Source organism: Chelonia mydas, chromosome 10, assembly GCF_015237465.2.
Source record: "Chelonia mydas isolate rCheMyd1 chromosome 10, rCheMyd1.pri.v2, whole genome shotgun sequence".
Taxonomy (NCBI): Eukaryota; Metazoa; Chordata; order Testudines; family Cheloniidae; genus Chelonia; species Chelonia mydas.
In genome coordinates this window covers 77,123,508-77,140,457 of record NC_051250.2, presented here as the reverse complement: position 1 = coordinate 77,140,457, position 16,950 = coordinate 77,123,508, and the positions used below count along the sequence as shown (strand labels likewise).

The following is a 16,950-nucleotide window of genomic DNA, read 5'->3' as shown; positions in this document are numbered from 1 at the left end:
CAGGAGTCAGGCAGATTCAGGTTTTGGAGCAGTAAATCAGCAACCGCCTGGAATGCAGCCAGGTGCAGCTACAGCGTCTAAAGCCCCAGGATTGGGATGGTGCGGGGGAGTGGAAGAAAAGCCATTGAAAAGTACTTTGCGTCTGGTAGGAGATCTTTCCCAAGAGTATGCATGTGGTAAAGGCTATTGAACCACACGTGGTTGGGGAGCAGACAAGGGAAGTTTAAAAAAAATGGAGCTAGTTTAAAAGTCTTCCATGAAAGTTGCAAAATTAAAAGCTTTCCATTCTGCTGACGGCTTCCTCTTTAGCGACAACATGGTAAGGAAAAGGAATAAGGAAACTGTTACATGGCCAAACTGATTACAAAGAGGCCGGGTTTAAAATCACATCTGTGAAGACATGGGATCAGATTCTGATTTCAGATATGCTACTGTAAATCCAGACTTACTCTACTGACTTCCATTGGGGTTATTCTGGAGTTACACTGGTGTAACTGAGAGGAGGATCGGTTCCTAGGTGTCACAGCCATTCGGGACAGCCTCCTTGTCATGGAGCAAATGCTTTTCCATTAAGAACTAGAAGATCAAAAGGGTCTATGAATATGAGGAGCTGGCGACTGCTTCTCTGTGCAGACACAGCGGGGCTGTCCTGCTCTGACTGTTGCTAGCTGAGTTGTATCTGGAAGCTGATTGGAATTCAGAGGTACAGCAAGGGTCATCCGATTGAGTGTGTAGTCTCTTTCCAAGGGCCGCATCCTTCCCCTGTGGAAGCCAATGGCAAAACTTCCATTGGCAACAGAGTTGTGCCCTCGGTGTGGTCAACTACGCTCGCTGCCAGCAGCTTCTGCTTTATCTGAACTCTGTATTGTCTGAGTTTTCCCACTCAGAGCTTCAAGTGATTGTTTCAGAGGGGTGGCCGTGTTAGTCTGTATCAGCAAAAACAACAAGGAGTCCTTGTGGGACCTTCGAGACTAACAAATTTATTTGAGCATAAGAAACTGCCGAGAGTGAACTATAGAGACTGCAGGGTTTAGCTTTATCAAGGTATCAAAGGTGTAAATTACACAGTTTAAGGGGGAAAACCAATAACAACGAAACAAGAGTCTGAATGATTTGGGAGGAGCTCTGCAGAAGTGCTGGGCTTCCAAAACAATGCCCAAGTCCCCACAGCACGATCTCCAAAGTGCTAATAAATAATACTTTCATTCCTGTTCCGTGAGGCTCTCACCATGCTTTCCAGGCATAAATCAGTTAACCTTTGCAATACCCTGTGAAGAAGGCATTCTTGTCCACATTTTATAGGTGGGGAAACTGAGACAAAAAGAGGTTAATGTGATTTGCCTAGTGTTGCACAATAAGTCAGTGGAAAAGTTTGGAAGAGAACCCAGGAGTCCTGACTCCCATTACTCAGCTTCAGTCACTAAGTAATGCTGCGTCCCAAAGATCTTAATGAAAATCTTGGCTATAGGTTGGGCTGAGATCTTTACATTTGATGTCTTCACTCTCTATTTGAACACTTATTCTATTTCAGTGATAATTATCTTTCTCATTACAATCTCCCTTTTAGATCGGCTAATACCATCTTATTATCCTCCTGGGACTTCTCCTGCCTTCAAAGGTTAGGGTCTCAGTCTCTCTCACTCTCTCTCTCACTGGCCTCGCCTATCCATTTAGAGTTCTTTGATCTCCTTTGTTAAGTCCCTACACAGAAAAGTTTCCGTTTTCTTCTGGGATCCTAACACAGACTTTTGAATATCACGTTGTGCCATGTTACAAGTGAAAGTCTTGTGAGAGGCTGTTTTAAGAGCGGACTGTGTCTAAATACAAAATGGAAGCTATTTGTGTGGGATGGATGGGGGAAGCAGAGGGGTCAGTGGCAGTAAAGAAACTAAATCAAAGCCCTCTCTTTCTCTATCTCCTGTACGATTTATTGTGCTTTATTATGTGTTTGGTGTCATAACAAACTGATGGGCTCTGAATGGCCAGATGGTCACCAGTGTTCTCCACTCCACGCTTCATTGCCTCCTGAAAGCTATGGAGAAAAATGAGATCCCATCTCACAAACGACTGTCCATCTTGAGAACACATTTTAGAAGGCTCTTTCGGACAATCACTGCCTCATATCTCTGTTCTCTGCTTTCAGAAATGGGTTTTGTTCTTTTGTAGAGTGGATTCTGCAGCTCATACTCTCATGTGAGCTGTTCTGTTGATTTCGTTAGCATGGGATGGAGGATCAGGCTCCAGGTTAGAATTAATTCACAGATGTGCTGCAGTTACTGTGTTACGTGTTGGAACTCTTGGCATTTACATTGCTACAGTTGTTTGCCCTAGCTAAGGAGCTCTTAGCATTTACACCATTTACACTAAATTTATGCCATAAAAATGTGTTCAAGATCTCACCATGAAAAGATTCATATTGACTTCACCAGCTGTTGGATCAGCTCCATTGAGAAAGGGACATTTGCAAATTTCAGATCAGGGTTTGACTTTTGAAACTCCCCAAAGTTGGAGATACTCTGCCCTCTTTTTCCTCTCCAGTGTTCCTCGGACACGTGCTGTGTCAGTATCCATACAGACTCTCAGCCTCGGTGCTCAGTGGAAGCAGAATTTTACTTTGGATTATTAGCCGATCTCTCGTAAAAGTCGTGTGTCATGTTTTGACCAATGATGGTGCCGTTTCCCCACAGTTCTCCCTCAAGTGGACTTCAGAAGTTCAGCCTCTGTTCCGATATTAAAACTCTGGGCCCAATTTTCAAATTTTTGCCCCTTAGTGAGAAGTCCACAGCCTGCATTACGGATGCTCAGGTCAGTACGAAGGTACATAAAATGGGCACGCATGGTGCTACTGTAGATCCATAATTCAAAGCCTGCCTAGGAAAGTAGGCTATTATAGCTGTTAACCATCTTTTGGCTGTTTGGCAACCTGCATGAAATGAATTTGGGGGGGTCAGTCCAAGTTTCCAGTAGTATGGAATCATAGAAGTGGAGGGCTGGAAGGGACCTCAAGAGATGATCTAGCCCAGAAGTTCTCAACCAGGGGTCCAGGGCCCCCTGGGGGCCCGAAAGCAGGTTTCAGAGGGGCCGCCAAGCAGGGCCAGCACTCGCTGGGGCCCACGGTAGAAAGCCAAAGCCCCACCGAAAGGGGCTTAAGCCCAGGGCCCTGATCCCCGCCACCCGGGGCTGAAGCCGAAGCCTGAGCAATGTAGCTTCCCAGGAGCCGCGGTGGTGTGGGGCCCCGGGCAACTGCCCTGCTTGCTAACCCCTAACACCGGCCCTGGCTTTTATATGCAGAAAACCAGTTGTTGTGGCACAGGTGGGTGGTGGAGTTTTTATAGCATGTTGGGGGGCCTCAGAAAGAAAAAGGTTAAGAACCCCTGAGCTAGTCCATCCCTCCACTATGAGGCAGGACCAAGTATACCTAGACCGTCTCTGACCGGTTTGACCACAGTTGTGACTAATTGACTCCCTGTTGGCCATCTCAGCCGAGAGATCAAGGCCTGAACGGGCCCTGGGGACTGAACTTCCCTGTCCCAGCTAGATGCAGTCCCTCCATTTAGGCATGTAGATAATGGCAGTGTAGGGAAACTTGCCCTGTCACTGCATATGGTGCACGGCACCTCTTGTGTTGCTAAGGGGGTGGATTATCGGAGCGGCTGCACATCTCCAGCTCCCATTGGCTTCAGCTGGAGTTGAGGGTGCTCCGCACCTGAGAAAGTCAGGCCGAGACGACTTCACACTCCAGGACACTCAAAATACTTAGGAACAAATAACAATAATGGCCGTTTCATGCTTAGCTTGGTGTGAGTAGCTGCTGCTGAGACAGGACGTTCCCCTGGGGATCGATACGGCGTGCCATAGATCTTCATCACATCACGATGCAGCATAGCTAGGCCCAGCCAAACTGATTAGTGCATTTATTTAAACATTTCTGAAGATGGTATTAAGCTTTATTGCTTTTTGATACATATGTCACGCCTTTAAATAGTCATTAAAACCGTATGATCTCTTCCCTGCCTCTGATTATGTCCTGGATAATCAAGCTTTCTATCCGCTCACTGCACTTCAGACAAACAAGAGCTGAGATGTGCCCGGGCCTCCTCACCATGAGTTTGACGTTACCACCTTAAATATAGCTGTGGATCTGGGTGAAATGGGTTTCTGGTTCTCTCCCCGCTACGGCCTTTTGTTGTGTTAAGGTGGAGGGAATGGAGGTATTTGGGCGAGTGAACCTCCTCTCAGGTGAAGTAAGCATCCACAAGACGATCCATCCATGATGAATGACAAAGGGGGATGGATAGCCTGGAACAGAAAGACGCTGGTGTGGGTAGGGTAAGGAGAGTGGGAATATGCAGGGTGTTTCAAACTGTCCACCTTCTTCTCCTAAACCCAGCAAAGAAAGAAAAATATTCAGCCGATGCTTATTGGCAACACGTTAACTATTGGGAAGGGGAAGGGCCAAGTGACCTTCCAGAGAAACCAGGCCTCTTCCTAATCTGTGGATGGGACAAAACAATCGTATCTGTTTTCTTAAGTGTTTGGAGCTCCCCCATTGGGAATTCCCAGTCTGTTAAGCACTGAATTCTGCTACGCCCTAAACCAAAAAAAGGCAACAATTCCTTTCTTCCTCCTTCATTTGCACTTGCCCAACCCCTGACATAGGCTGGTCCAACCCACGAAAGCGTATCAGCAGCCCTGCTGCTTGAAAAACACAGGGTTATGGTATTAACAATTTACTGCAGGAACATCTCAACTTTTTCCCCACCAGACCCTCCACCTGGGCCTTTGTCCCCCTCCTGTGTGAACAGTTTTGCCTGCTTTCTGTAGCTCTAGTTTGGGCGAATACAGAGGTACTGCGTGTGTGTGTCTGATAGTGCTTGCCTCAAAACGTTCCTCTGATCACGTTAGTTAGCTATACAGGCTGTATCATTTTAGGCATAGTTTAGCAGAGCTACTATATCTGGTGTTGCACGCAGTGGCCTGAATTCTGGTCTGCCCTGTGTGGGAGAGGAGGCCCAGGGAGCTCTGATGCACCTGTCTGGGGCCTGGGCAGAGTGCTGCTTTGCCCACTCCTCGCCACCATGCCCAGCATCTTTCTCAGGGCCCAAGGGGGCTTGGCCAGGCCAAATCTTCCTGTCCCATCCCTGATCCCACTGCTGCTAGTGACAGGCAGTAACTGGGGAGCTCACGTATCGCCTTTTAAAGGCAGCAGTAGGTGCTGCTGCTAAAGGCGTTCACCCAGCTCCCCCTGCGACATTCTGCCTGGTCTGGCCTATGCAGGCGAAAAGTTCCAGGCTAGCTCCACGCAGCGCCACACCCCTTCCCTTCCCAGTGCAAGAGCCAGAATTCGGCCGTATGCTGTTCAACAGCAACCAGGAGGTTGCAATAGGAGCTTTGCGATGCCAGCCGGAAAGGACTGTTTCACGGGGAGCAGGGGCGGTGGAGAGGCAGGAGTCGGTCCCAGAGGTGCACTCAGGCAGAGGCAATGGGAAGAGAAGGGGGCAGGGGGCTGCCAATGTTGGGTCCATCCTGTTCCTTCTCTGGAGATTTTAAGCAAGTGAAACCTGGAGTCTGGCGCTAGATCTGGTTTCGTTTAGTGAAACAGCAGAGCAGAGCGGGGCCACGCTGAATCCAAGGGGATGGGTTTTTGAATGGTAAATAGCGTCCCTGGCTCAGTGCCAGTGGACACAGCTGTACGTTTGGTTACCCTGGAGTAAAATACGGCAGTGTCCCAATTACTCCCTCTTGACACCAGCTAATGAGAGAGAATGAGAAGAGAGAGTGACTCCAGAAGTGTTCTGCTGGATGGCTTCTTCCCTGGTTAAAAGATGTTTTCCCTTGAACAACTAGCGGGTTGAGGTTTTCGGGGGGTAAAGGCAACCAGCCAAGTGGCAGGAGTTTAATGAAACAGTACGAATGGAGTTGGAAGATGTCTGTGTCCTCATTCAGTGCCTTTGAGCGCACCTGCAGCATTGAGGGCAAAATGATCTGCAGGCTTCCGACGAAAGCGGGCGGGCATCGAACTGCTTGCAGAATAATTGTGCTTGCAAAATTCCACCAGCCCAAAGGGGAGGGAAGGTTAAGTCACTGCTTGAAAATTAGGTCCCCACCGTGTCACGCTCTCACTGTACACCACTTAAGCAATACAAAGCGATCATTTGCTGCAGGGAACAGGGTTTCCCCCCCCCTTTCTGTTTGTCATTCTTCTACCAAAATCATCCTCCATTTTAATTTAATTTAAAAATTAACTTTGTCTAGGAGGTGAAAAAGTTGGGTTGGGGGGAGAGAAAACCCATTGATTGGAATCCAGGGAAGTTTCAGGTTTTAGGAATACGTGTCCAGTAGGTTTCTAAGATTAGGTTCATTATTAGTCTCTGGCTCCTGAAAAACTAGCCTGACAATGAACTCCGTCAGTGGAACATCCCCCTACTGTTCGCGTAAGTCAAGTTGACAATGCTCCACTTCTCTTTGATTATTAAAAATGAAAGAGCGGGGCTCTTGTGAGGAATATTTAGTTGGATGATTTAGTTGGGGTTGGTCCTGCTTTGAGCAGGGGGTTGGACTAGATGACCTCCTGAGGTCCTTTCCAGCCCTGATATTTTATGATTCTCTTCGGTGGGTTTTTTTTATATTGCCGCTCTCAGGGTTTGCCATCTTTATGACATTGCTCTTCAGTGTCGATGCCTTTAGCTTTGCTTTGGCCGTGGAGCCATAGTCAGGATGCCATTTTCTCGTACAGCTTTGATTGTGAAAGGAGTGGGGGTTGGCTTTTTAAAAAATCCCCTGCAGAGTCTATACCAGATGTCAAATACACACACAAGGGTGGCAGTGTGGCTCTCTCCTTGGTCATGCTAGTGTAACTCGGAAGTAGCTCCAGTGGAGAAAATGGAGCTGTCTGGGTGTATAGGATTTACTTGGTGGGAGAGGAGAGTTGGACCCAGCCTTTGGACTTTTCCTCCCGTGAGGGGACACTTATGCAACCTTCATGAGACTGATCGTTCTTGCAAGGGAACAAACCACCAATGTTTTCATCTCACGAACAGTCTCGTTATGTGTATTGTGGTCACTGCTGGCTCTCGGGAGGCACCATGTTAACATACCCACCTTGTTGGTGCCAGTCTCTGTTAGCAGAATTATTTTCCTTCTCTCTTTCCCTCCTTTTGCATGGAGGCCTCAAGCCGATTTGTAAAATGAGGCGGAAGTCATTTCACTCCTACATTTGCATGGAAATATGGCATTTGAACAAATTATTTCCCAGACAGGAATGCAGCGTGCTCCTCCTGCCTCTGTCTAAATAACTGGCAAACGTCTATTTGAAACAAGACTTTTAACAGGCTGCTCCGGAATCAGATTTCCCAAGGTTGGAGAGTTCTTGGTCTCCTGCAGTGATGTCACCTGCACGGGGATACTTCAGAGGTGTCATGGAGCCATTTCACCTCAGGCTGCACTCTAATTAGCGTACTGCTAGTTAAGCAGGGAAGGACTGCTAGTTAAGCAGGGAAGTTTTCCATCTGAGTCAGTAAAGAACAAACCGCCCAGCATCTGTGTAGCCAATCTGCTTTCTATAATAGCGACCATCCCCTTAGAATTTGAGCAACTCCCAAAGAATAACAGCCAAACGGTGTTACAGGGAGGGGTCCCTCTATCTGAATTTGATTTGAAGTGGGAACGGGTGGGGAGAAAATCACAAAAGACCAGTGGCTTAACTTTCGTCCCTGCATCCTACCAGGCAGATGGGTGAAATGAACCCCGTGGGATGTGATTTTTTCAGCCAGGCTGCAATCCAGTCTTTGATTTTGTGGTGACAAAGTTTTGTGCATACATATATGTGTATACACACAATTGGAGGCATGCACTGCAAATCAGGCCCTGTAAGTATATAATGTGCAACCCTGCAAGGTGCTTCGAGGCTTGCAGAGGGTGCTATAGAAGCCAGGTAATAGCAATGATCAGAATTAGTCATTATTATTATTATTATTCACATTGTTCTTACCAGACCACTGCACTGGACCAACCACCAAAGCCAATAGAAATCCAAGATCGTCCCATGATTACAGTCCTCTTCAGAGAGAGAGGCTTTTTGTTCAGGCAGGATAAAGTTCACTCCTCTGCAGAGGGTCAGCACTACAGCGGTGCAAAACATAAGGCTTCTGTGCAAGTAATGAGGGCTGGTCTGCACTTGAAAGTTAATTCAGATTAAGAAAGGGTGTGAATTTAAAGATCAGTAGCTATTCCAGAATAACCCCAAGACCATAGTGGATCGTGGACCTTGGGCTGTCTCTGAATTTCACCCTGGCTGCCACATCTTAGGGAAGCCTGTTTGTTTCCTAGATTTCTGGAAGTCCGGCGATGTAAGTGTGGCAAGGAAGGGATATGTGCATCTTTCATGGCCGTGTCTGCTAATCTTCTGCTTGGAAAATGCCTGCCCGTGCAGTGAGCCTCCCTCACTAAATAACCTTGCTTTTGTCAAAAATATTTAATGTCAGCAAGCCACTTTGTGCCTTTGGGCTATAAATTCATTAGACCTGTGGCTGTTGTTTGTTTGTCTTCCTAGGAACTGCTGGAGATTGCAATTGGATTCGGGTCTTAGAAGCAGCAATATGGAGTGTATTATAGCTTTGCCCTTTGAAGCGTAACTGCTTGTATAAACTCAGCTACTCAGGCATGCATTTCAAGCGCCGCTTTCTGGATCCCAGTATATTGCTCTATTCTGATAAATGATTTTAAGCCTCAGATGAGCTGCTTGGAGGGGGCAGAAATCATTTCCTGTTAAAATCCGGTGAAAAGTCAGAAACATTTGTGACTATTGTGAACTGAGTAGCAATCAGAGATGTTCTGGCTTCTGCCTCCAGGAGTTCTGGGTCCCAGGCTGAAGACTTGGGCATACAGGGCCTGCTCTGATCTGTAACTGGTCTATGAACCTGCAGCAAATGGGAATCTGGTGAGGAGAGAATGGCCAGCCAAACTTTTGATACGTTACTATTGTAAAACCATGCTGTATGTAGCTGCCAAAACATCTGTAGCTCGCTAAGAGAGCATCGTCTAGCGGAGAGTGTCAGGTGTCTGGATTTCCACTGCAGACGTGCCCCTGACTCTGGGCAAGTCACATCACCTCTCTGTGTGTCAGTTTCCTCATCTGTGAAATGGGAAGAATGATACTCCCCCCTCCTATATAAAGTGCTTTGGGCTCTCTGGGTGACGACCACTGTATATGAGCACATGTTCGTCTCTGGCTGGCTGTGTATAGGGTAAAGAAATGATTTCTCTTATTCATCTGTCTTGTTTCCTTGTGGTTCCCTTGTCTGTCTGTCTTGATTCACCTGTTGGCTCTTCTTTTATAAATAGATGGGAAGTTCTTTGAAGCTAGGAACAGCTTTTTGTTCTATGAATGTATAACCCCTAGCACAGTGGGGCTGTGGTCCATGACTGGTGTTCTTACGCGTTACTGCAGTACAAAATAATCATATTTGGAATGGTATTGCCGGAAACTCTCATAACTATTTGTCTCTTTGAATGAAGCAATGCTGATCGCTAACAAACTCCATATTGCTCCACAGCCAGGCAGATGGAAATGAATGTGGCTCATTTGAACTCCATTTGCACATATACTAGAAAACTCTGCAGCATACTCCAATTTCCAGAGTGATTTGTATAGCTGAAGAGCTTGAGCTCCCGTTTAGAGAGAGAATTGTTGTAATATGTTGCATTTGAGCATCGGAAAGCTCTTTGCTAACATTAAGTAGACCTTGTGCCGTCGCTCTGAGTTCGGTGGCATGGTATTTGTTGTGAAGGTGGGTAAACGGAGTCTCAGAGACGACTTGCCCAAAGATACATTTCAAGTCAGTGCTGGGAATAGAAGCCAGGAATCCTGACTCCATGCCCAGCACTCTAACCACGGGACTTCCCGTAGAGTGCAAAGCTATGGTATAATTTGCCATTCCTGGCTGTGTGTGGGCTGGGGCGTGGAAGGATGTGAAAGTGGCACTAGAATGATACACACTATGTTTGGGGGCTCACACTTTCAAACGGGCCTGCAGAGCTGCTGATCTGGCACCTTTCACCAGAGCTCATTTCATGCAACGTACACAATCAATCACAAGGAGAAAGAAGGAATGAATCCAACGCTCCCCAGCACATGATATTAAAAAAACATATTAAGGGAGGTGATTCTGGTTTTTGTATTTCATGCCTGTGTTTGAATTCATTCAGATCAACAAAGTTCCAGCAGGTCCTTTCTAATGTGCAGGATTCATTTTTAAAGAGCCTTCATCACATGGGCCTTGTACCAGCATATCACTGGCCCAGAGCCATGGTAAGCAGCCAGCGCTTTGTGGTTCAGGGTAGCCTAATATAATAACACGCCTCTGTGTAAACAAACAAGCATCCAGGCCCCTTAAAGAGCAGGAAGGGGACCTTGTGTTTTTAAATGACTAGCCCACCTGGCATCAGTAGCTCATCCAATTACTGAAAATCCCCTCTCCCCAATTAACCAGCCCAGCTCTATTCTTTAGTTGGTTACAGTCCTGGTTACAGATGGGCAAGCACAATCTATAGTTATCTGTAGACCACACACGCCTGTCAGACCTGCCGAGCTACCTCTGGATCTGATAAACTGCCGTGGTTTTCTGTTGTCAGCCTTCGCCACGCTCACAAAATTGACTCAGGTTATTTTACACCAAGTGATTAGAACGGGCTTGGTGCCAGGGCAACATTGGCTCCTGGCAGTGTTCCTCATGCTTCACTTTCCTTCCCTTCACAGCCCCTGCTGAGTTTGTGCAACACCCTCAGTCGATTTCCAGACCTGTAGGGACGACTGCGATCTTCACCTGCCTGGCCCAGGGAGAGCCTCCCCCTCAGATCACCTGGCTGAAGAACGGGCAGATCCTAGAACCGACTGATCACATCAAACTGAAGAATAACAACAGGTAAATCAGCTGGCAACAGATTTCAGCCTCATTGAGTTGGGTGGAGGGATGACAAAAAGGTCAGTGCTGACATGAAACGTACCGCCAGGGTCTGATATTGCACTGGTGTAAATCAGGAGTAACGCTACTGGATTTAATAAATTACACTGGTGTAAATTGGAGCAGAATTCTTATGTGTCGGGAATTTCCCCAATCCCTAAATAATCATTTTTGGAAGTGTGCTGTCCACGCAGACATTTATTTAGATACAGACCCAGGATCGATACGGGCAGCAGAGCAAATTAATTTCACCCATGCATTACCTTTTGAATAGAAGATAGTTGAGGCTAATTTGTTATGAAAGCATAATCCCTTCATTTTTGACTGGGGTTGTTGAAGTCTCCTTAAGTAACAGTGACTGACAAGCCTTTGCAGTGACGCTACTTTTTGGGAGAGATGCTGACAAACTCTATCCTGTGCATTGTCGTATCTGTGTCTTAAACGCCCCATGTTCTGCTGGACAATAGTTAAATGAGCAATCCCAAGACACTTCCATTCCTGTTCTTTGATTGCTTTTGGAGAGTGAAAGCGCTAGCTCGGAGTGAGGATAGAGCAGAAGAGACTGGTCACTTTCTTATGTGTTCCCCGAACAAGGGGACACTTGTAATGAAAGACTCTCTGACCTGCCTTACAAGAGGAAGCTGAACTGAGGGCCATTATTAGTAACAACCAGGGCTCCAATGGTCAGGGAACAGGAAGAAACACACACTTCTTCCTTTATTAAAACAGAGCAACTAATTATATAGCTAAAGGAGACCAGAAAGATGGTCTTGTAGTTAAACATTGACGTAGACCCAGGAGATCTAGGGTTCAGTTCCCGTCTTTGCTGCTGACTCCTTGTGGGAAGTCACTCAATCTCCCTAAGCCTTAGTTCCCCATCTGTAAAAAAGGCATAATGGTATTTTTCAGCTTCCACTCTTTGTCTGGCAAGCTCTTCAGAGTAGGGACTTTCTCAGTTTAAATGTCTGCACAGCTCATAGCATAATAGGGCCCTCTTTAAAAGTGGTGGTGTTTTTTTTATGGAACTTGCATCAGGGGGTTCCCAGGTTTGCTGCATCTCCGTGATTCCTACCCCATGTTTGCTCAGTTCACAAATAAAAAATGTTTTTACTAACCAGCCCTGTAAACTCAGTCAAGATCTGAGAGCCAAGTTGGGTTCTCAGCTCGCGTGTAATTACCATAATCACGAGGCTGTAGGCCAACTGCTGCCCTCGGAGACCTCTGTGCAACTCCCTTTTTCTCAGATTCTGGCTTCAACTACACTGGTGTGGTTTTCTTGCCTTCAGGGAGGCGGCATGGGTGTAACTGAGGAAATAATTTAAAGGCAGTGAAGTTGCAAAGGTGGGCCTGCAGTTTGAATGCAGGCTGTGATACAGCAAAACACGGGACCATGTGCTTTAGCATCCAACGCGTGGGCTTAAAGTCGAGCATGTGCTTAAGTGCTTCTTTTGGATCAGGACCTTTGTTTAAAATCACACTGATGAGCCTGAAAAAACGCTACCCCCATCTCTCTGCTGGTTCTGCAGAGAAAAAGGCTGTCACTGAAGTAAGCAGAGATTACTCTGAATACACATTGGGAGCAGCAGCAGCTCTGAAGAGCTCTGAGCAACTCAAAAGCTTGTCTCTTTCACCAGCAGAAGTTGGTGCAATAAGAGATATTTTCACACGGTCAGTTCCCAGAATAGAACCACAGTTTAGTCTGTACCTTTTGACCCCTGGTATGCTCAAATGCTCATGGAGGCACCCCTGTTGGAGATCATATTGGCTCGGTAGCAGATTTTCTCTAAATTTAGACCTTTTATCTCACCGGGGAACAGTGTTTTCCGCAAGGACTCAATAACTGCATTTCCATGCTAAAATACAGTCATTTTTGCGTTGCAGAAATAATATGGTGGGATGCACTTAGTGTGAAAATTACAAGTTGACAGAACAGTTTCTATGGAAATAACTTGGAACAACATAACTATGAAATTACAGTAGCTGTGCCATACAGCTAAATTACCAGCAGAGCTTTATGGTCCCAGGTGGGATATAACTGTTACCTGTATTACCTGTATGCAGGAATCCAATGAACACAACATGGGTTGAGAAAAGCCTCTTCCTTCAGTCTTTGTCCATCAGCGAAATGTTATGGTGGCATTAGCTTCTGCTTCCGGGGAGAACCATGTTTTTGGTTTTTAAAGCTTTATCATAGGCGGCAGGAATAACAGGCCAGGGGAGATGATTGATGAACCTGGGAAGCTGAGTAGCGGATCCCGCCTCCTCAGCCGCCCCAGAACCTGCGTGGCGCATATAAAAAGCTCAGGTTCTTCTGGAAGAGCTTTTGCTTTTCCCACTAGGCAGCTCGGGGTCTTAGGAGGGGAGGCACGGCACATTTCCCATTCAGCGGCTTGGGCCAGCTCGGGGCAGCTGGGGCTGGCCCAAGGCTCCTCCGGCTGCGGTGTGTGTGTGTGGAGTTTGGGGCTCCAACTGTGGAGGGCGGGGGAGGGCTCCGGGAGCAGGGGGGCCTTGGAGCTCTGGTAGGCAGGGGAGCAGGGCCTCATGCGGAAAGGGCAGGGCCAGGGGGCTAGCCTCCCTGAAGCGGGGATCCACCCACCACCCATGAGCTTTATAATAACGAGGCTTTTTAGCATTAGGTTTCTGATTGTTTTGAAGCTTTGTGAAATGATCGCGGGATGTGAGTTGGAATAAAGGTAGTGAGATATTATCCACCCTAAGTGGAGTTTTCATCCCAGTCAGGTGTCTTTATAAAACTCCAGGCCCCACAGTGCCTTTGTGCACATATGCACATTCCATGAGTTGTATTGCAGTGCTGGCTGAGATCAGGGCCCCGTCGTGCCTGGTGCTATTGAGGTACATAACAAGAGACAGTCCCTGCCCTGGAAAGCTTCCAATCTAAATAGACAAGGAGTGGGAGAAAGGAAAGCACTCTTAATCCCATTTTACAGATCACTGTACTGAGGCACAGAGATCCATAGATTCCAAGGCCAGAAGGGACCATTGTCTGACCTCTTGTAGAACACAGGCCATAGAATTTCCCCAAAATAAGTCCTAGAGCAGATCTTTTAGAAAAACATCCAGTCTCGATTTAAAAAAATGTCGGTGATGGAGGAATTAAATTGTTCCAAGGATTAATTATTCTCATCATTAAAAATTTACACCTTATTTCCATTCGGAATTTTTTCTAGTTTTAGCTTCCAGCCACTGGATCATGTTAGACCTTTCTCTGCTAGATGGAAGAGCCCATTATCAAATATTTGTTCCTCATATAAATACTTACAGACTTTGATCAGGTCACCCCTTAACCTGCCTAGTAGGCAGCAGATTTAATATAAACAAAAGAAAGTATTTTTTCACACAATGCACAGTCAACCTGTGGAACTCCCTGCCAGAGGATGCTGTGAAGGCCAAGACTATAACAGGGTTCAAAAAAGAACTAGATATGTTCATGGAAGATAGATCCATCAATGGCTATTAGCCAGGATGGGCAGGAATGGAGTCCCTAGCCTCTGTTTGCCAGAAGCTGGGAATGGGCAACAGGGGATGGATCACTTGATGATTACCTGTTCTGTTCATTCCTTCTGGGGCACCCGGCATTGGCCACTGTTGGAAGACAGGATACCAGGCTAGATGGACCTTTGGTCTGACCCAGTATGGCCATTCTTATGTTCTTATGTTGTTTGTTCTCTTTGTTAAGCTAAATAGATTTAGCTTCTTGAGTCTGTCACTACGAGGCAGGGTTTCTAATCCTGAAGTCATTCTGGTGGCTCTTCTCTGAACTCTCTGCAATCTACCAACATCCTTCTTGAACGGTGGGCACCAGAACTGCACACAGCATTCCAGCAGCAGTTGCGCCAGTGCCAAATATGCAGGTAAAATAACCTCTCTGCTCCTCCTTGAGATTCCCCTGTTCATGCCTCCCGGGATCGCAGTAGCTCTTTTAGCCACAGCACTGCACTGACAGCTCATGGTCTGCGATTATCCACCGTGACGCCTCTTTCTTTTCCAGAGAAACCAAGGTTCTGTCTACACTGCAGCTAGAGATGCACCTGCAGCATGTGTGGACACAACTAAGCTAGCTTTGATCTAGCGGGATTGAATAACCGCAGCAGTGAAGCCTGATCAGCATGGGCTGTAGAGGACGAGCCCACTCGGGACTCTGAGTAGGCTCTCAGGCAACTAGCCTGTCTGCCGCAGCTTCACTGCTGTTGTTAATCAAGATATTTAGACTAGGGGTTCTCAAACTTCATTGCAACGCGACCCCCTTCTGACAACAAAAATTACTACACGACCCCAGGACGGGGGACCGAAGACTGAGCCCACCCTAGGCCCACCACCCCAGGGTGGGAGGGGCCAAAGCCCAAGCCGCTCCGCCCCAGGGCTTCAGCCCCAGGCAAAGGGCCTGTAACCTGAGCCCCGCCACCCAGGAAGACCTCAGGCTTTGGTTTTTGGCCCAGGCAGTGGGGATCAGGCTTTGGCCCTGGGCCCCAGCAAGTTTAAGCCTGCCCTCGCGACCCCATTAAAATGGGGTCGTGACCCACTTCGGGGCTCCGACTCACAGTCTGAGAACCGCTGATCTAGACCACCTCGGATTGCCGTGTAGACATACCTTAAGGGTTTTGCCTAAGAGAATCTGTGACAGAATCTGGCACTGAATCCAGTTCTTTTTCGTGTCCTAGTCCAGTGCCATACCCACGAGACCATCCTTCCTCTCGATCTGAGGAAGGTGGTAAGTACCCAAAGCTTGGAGATACTCAAACCTTTGGAGACACCCACATCTTTTGGAGTCAGTTTGGCCTACCTGGGCTTGCAACCCTGGGAGATGGAAGGGACGGGACGCACCTGAGGGAGTTTCCAAAGCCACTGATCTGAGAAGTGCAGTTGCAAGTGGGTTTACAGGATGGCTGATTGCTGTGGGAGAGGATGAACTGGAGAAAAGAAGTCAATGGTTTGTTTTCCTGCAAGGACCCTTTCCAGTGTGCCCTTTCCTTTCATTCTTGGGCGCATGACTAAGTACTGTAACCTGCTTAATTCCAGGCAAAGTCCATTTGCGATTAGGCCTTTGGATTTATCAATCACTTGCACTCAGAAAATATTTGTCCATGTAATAATGGATCTAGAATCTAATGGTAATGAAGCTGCTAAACTCCACTCTAAGCTTTTTAATTAGATTACCCGGTTTCCTGGAAAATTCATTTGGATTAAAACTCTGCTTAATATGGCTGTAAAGGTCTGAATGCCCCCAAAGGGGTTTTTTGAAAAAGAATAAATCATCCAAAGTCATATTGTGCACTAATTGATTTCCAAATGTACCATATGAACAACCCTGCTCCTGAAAACAACACAGCTAGAAGTGACGGATAAATATGTCAAGTGCCAGAAGCAGATCGGAAGAGGGGCTCCGTCAGAGGAATGACATCGGGTCAGCGCGTGCATTCTCCCCTCACCCTTCTGACAGACCACCTCCACTGGAGAGGTTGTGCTTGTAGACTGCTGCATAACAAAGTTAAAGCACAGCAGCCGGGAAAAGTTCCCAGTCAAACCCCTTGGTCCTGCATCAGGCTCTAAGAAAGGGTCACCCATTGACAGACTAGGATTTAGAAATAGCCAAAAACTGGGGTGTTTTGATCCCCCTCCTTCAGTTCCTACCTCCAAAATGTCCTGTTAGATTTTGGTTTTACAAACCTAAAACCAAAATGAGTTCTGCTCCTGGTCCCATTTATCTGAGCCCCCCTTTCACTCTCATCTCATGGGCTGAGGAAGGATCAGTTTGTCTAAATGGATCCTGTCTTGGCCCATCTCTGCTTGGGTAGGTATTTTAAAGAAACCTAGGCTCAGGGATTTCCCCTCTTTGAACTATTGTTACAGATCTCTGACCACCTACGCGAGGACTTCATGGTTGTCACTAGCATGGCATGGAAGGTGGGGAATAATTTCTGTGACTATATCTTCCAGTTCGAAAGAACATTTCAGTTTGTCTGTGTTTCTG

At 46.9% G+C, this 16,950-nt stretch overlaps 1 protein-coding gene across 1 annotated transcript in view; it reads left to right on the top strand.

Moving 5' to 3' along the window:
- Positions 1–16,950, top strand: part of IGDCC3 (immunoglobulin superfamily DCC subclass member 3) — a 184,800-nt gene that overhangs the window by 125,118 nt on the left and 42,732 nt on the right. The window contains exon 7 of the mRNA XM_007053528.4: positions 10,757–10,922. Coding sequence (XP_007053590.3) covers positions 10,757–10,922 — 166 coding nt within the window. The remainder of the gene's footprint in view (positions 1–10,756; positions 10,923–16,950) is intronic.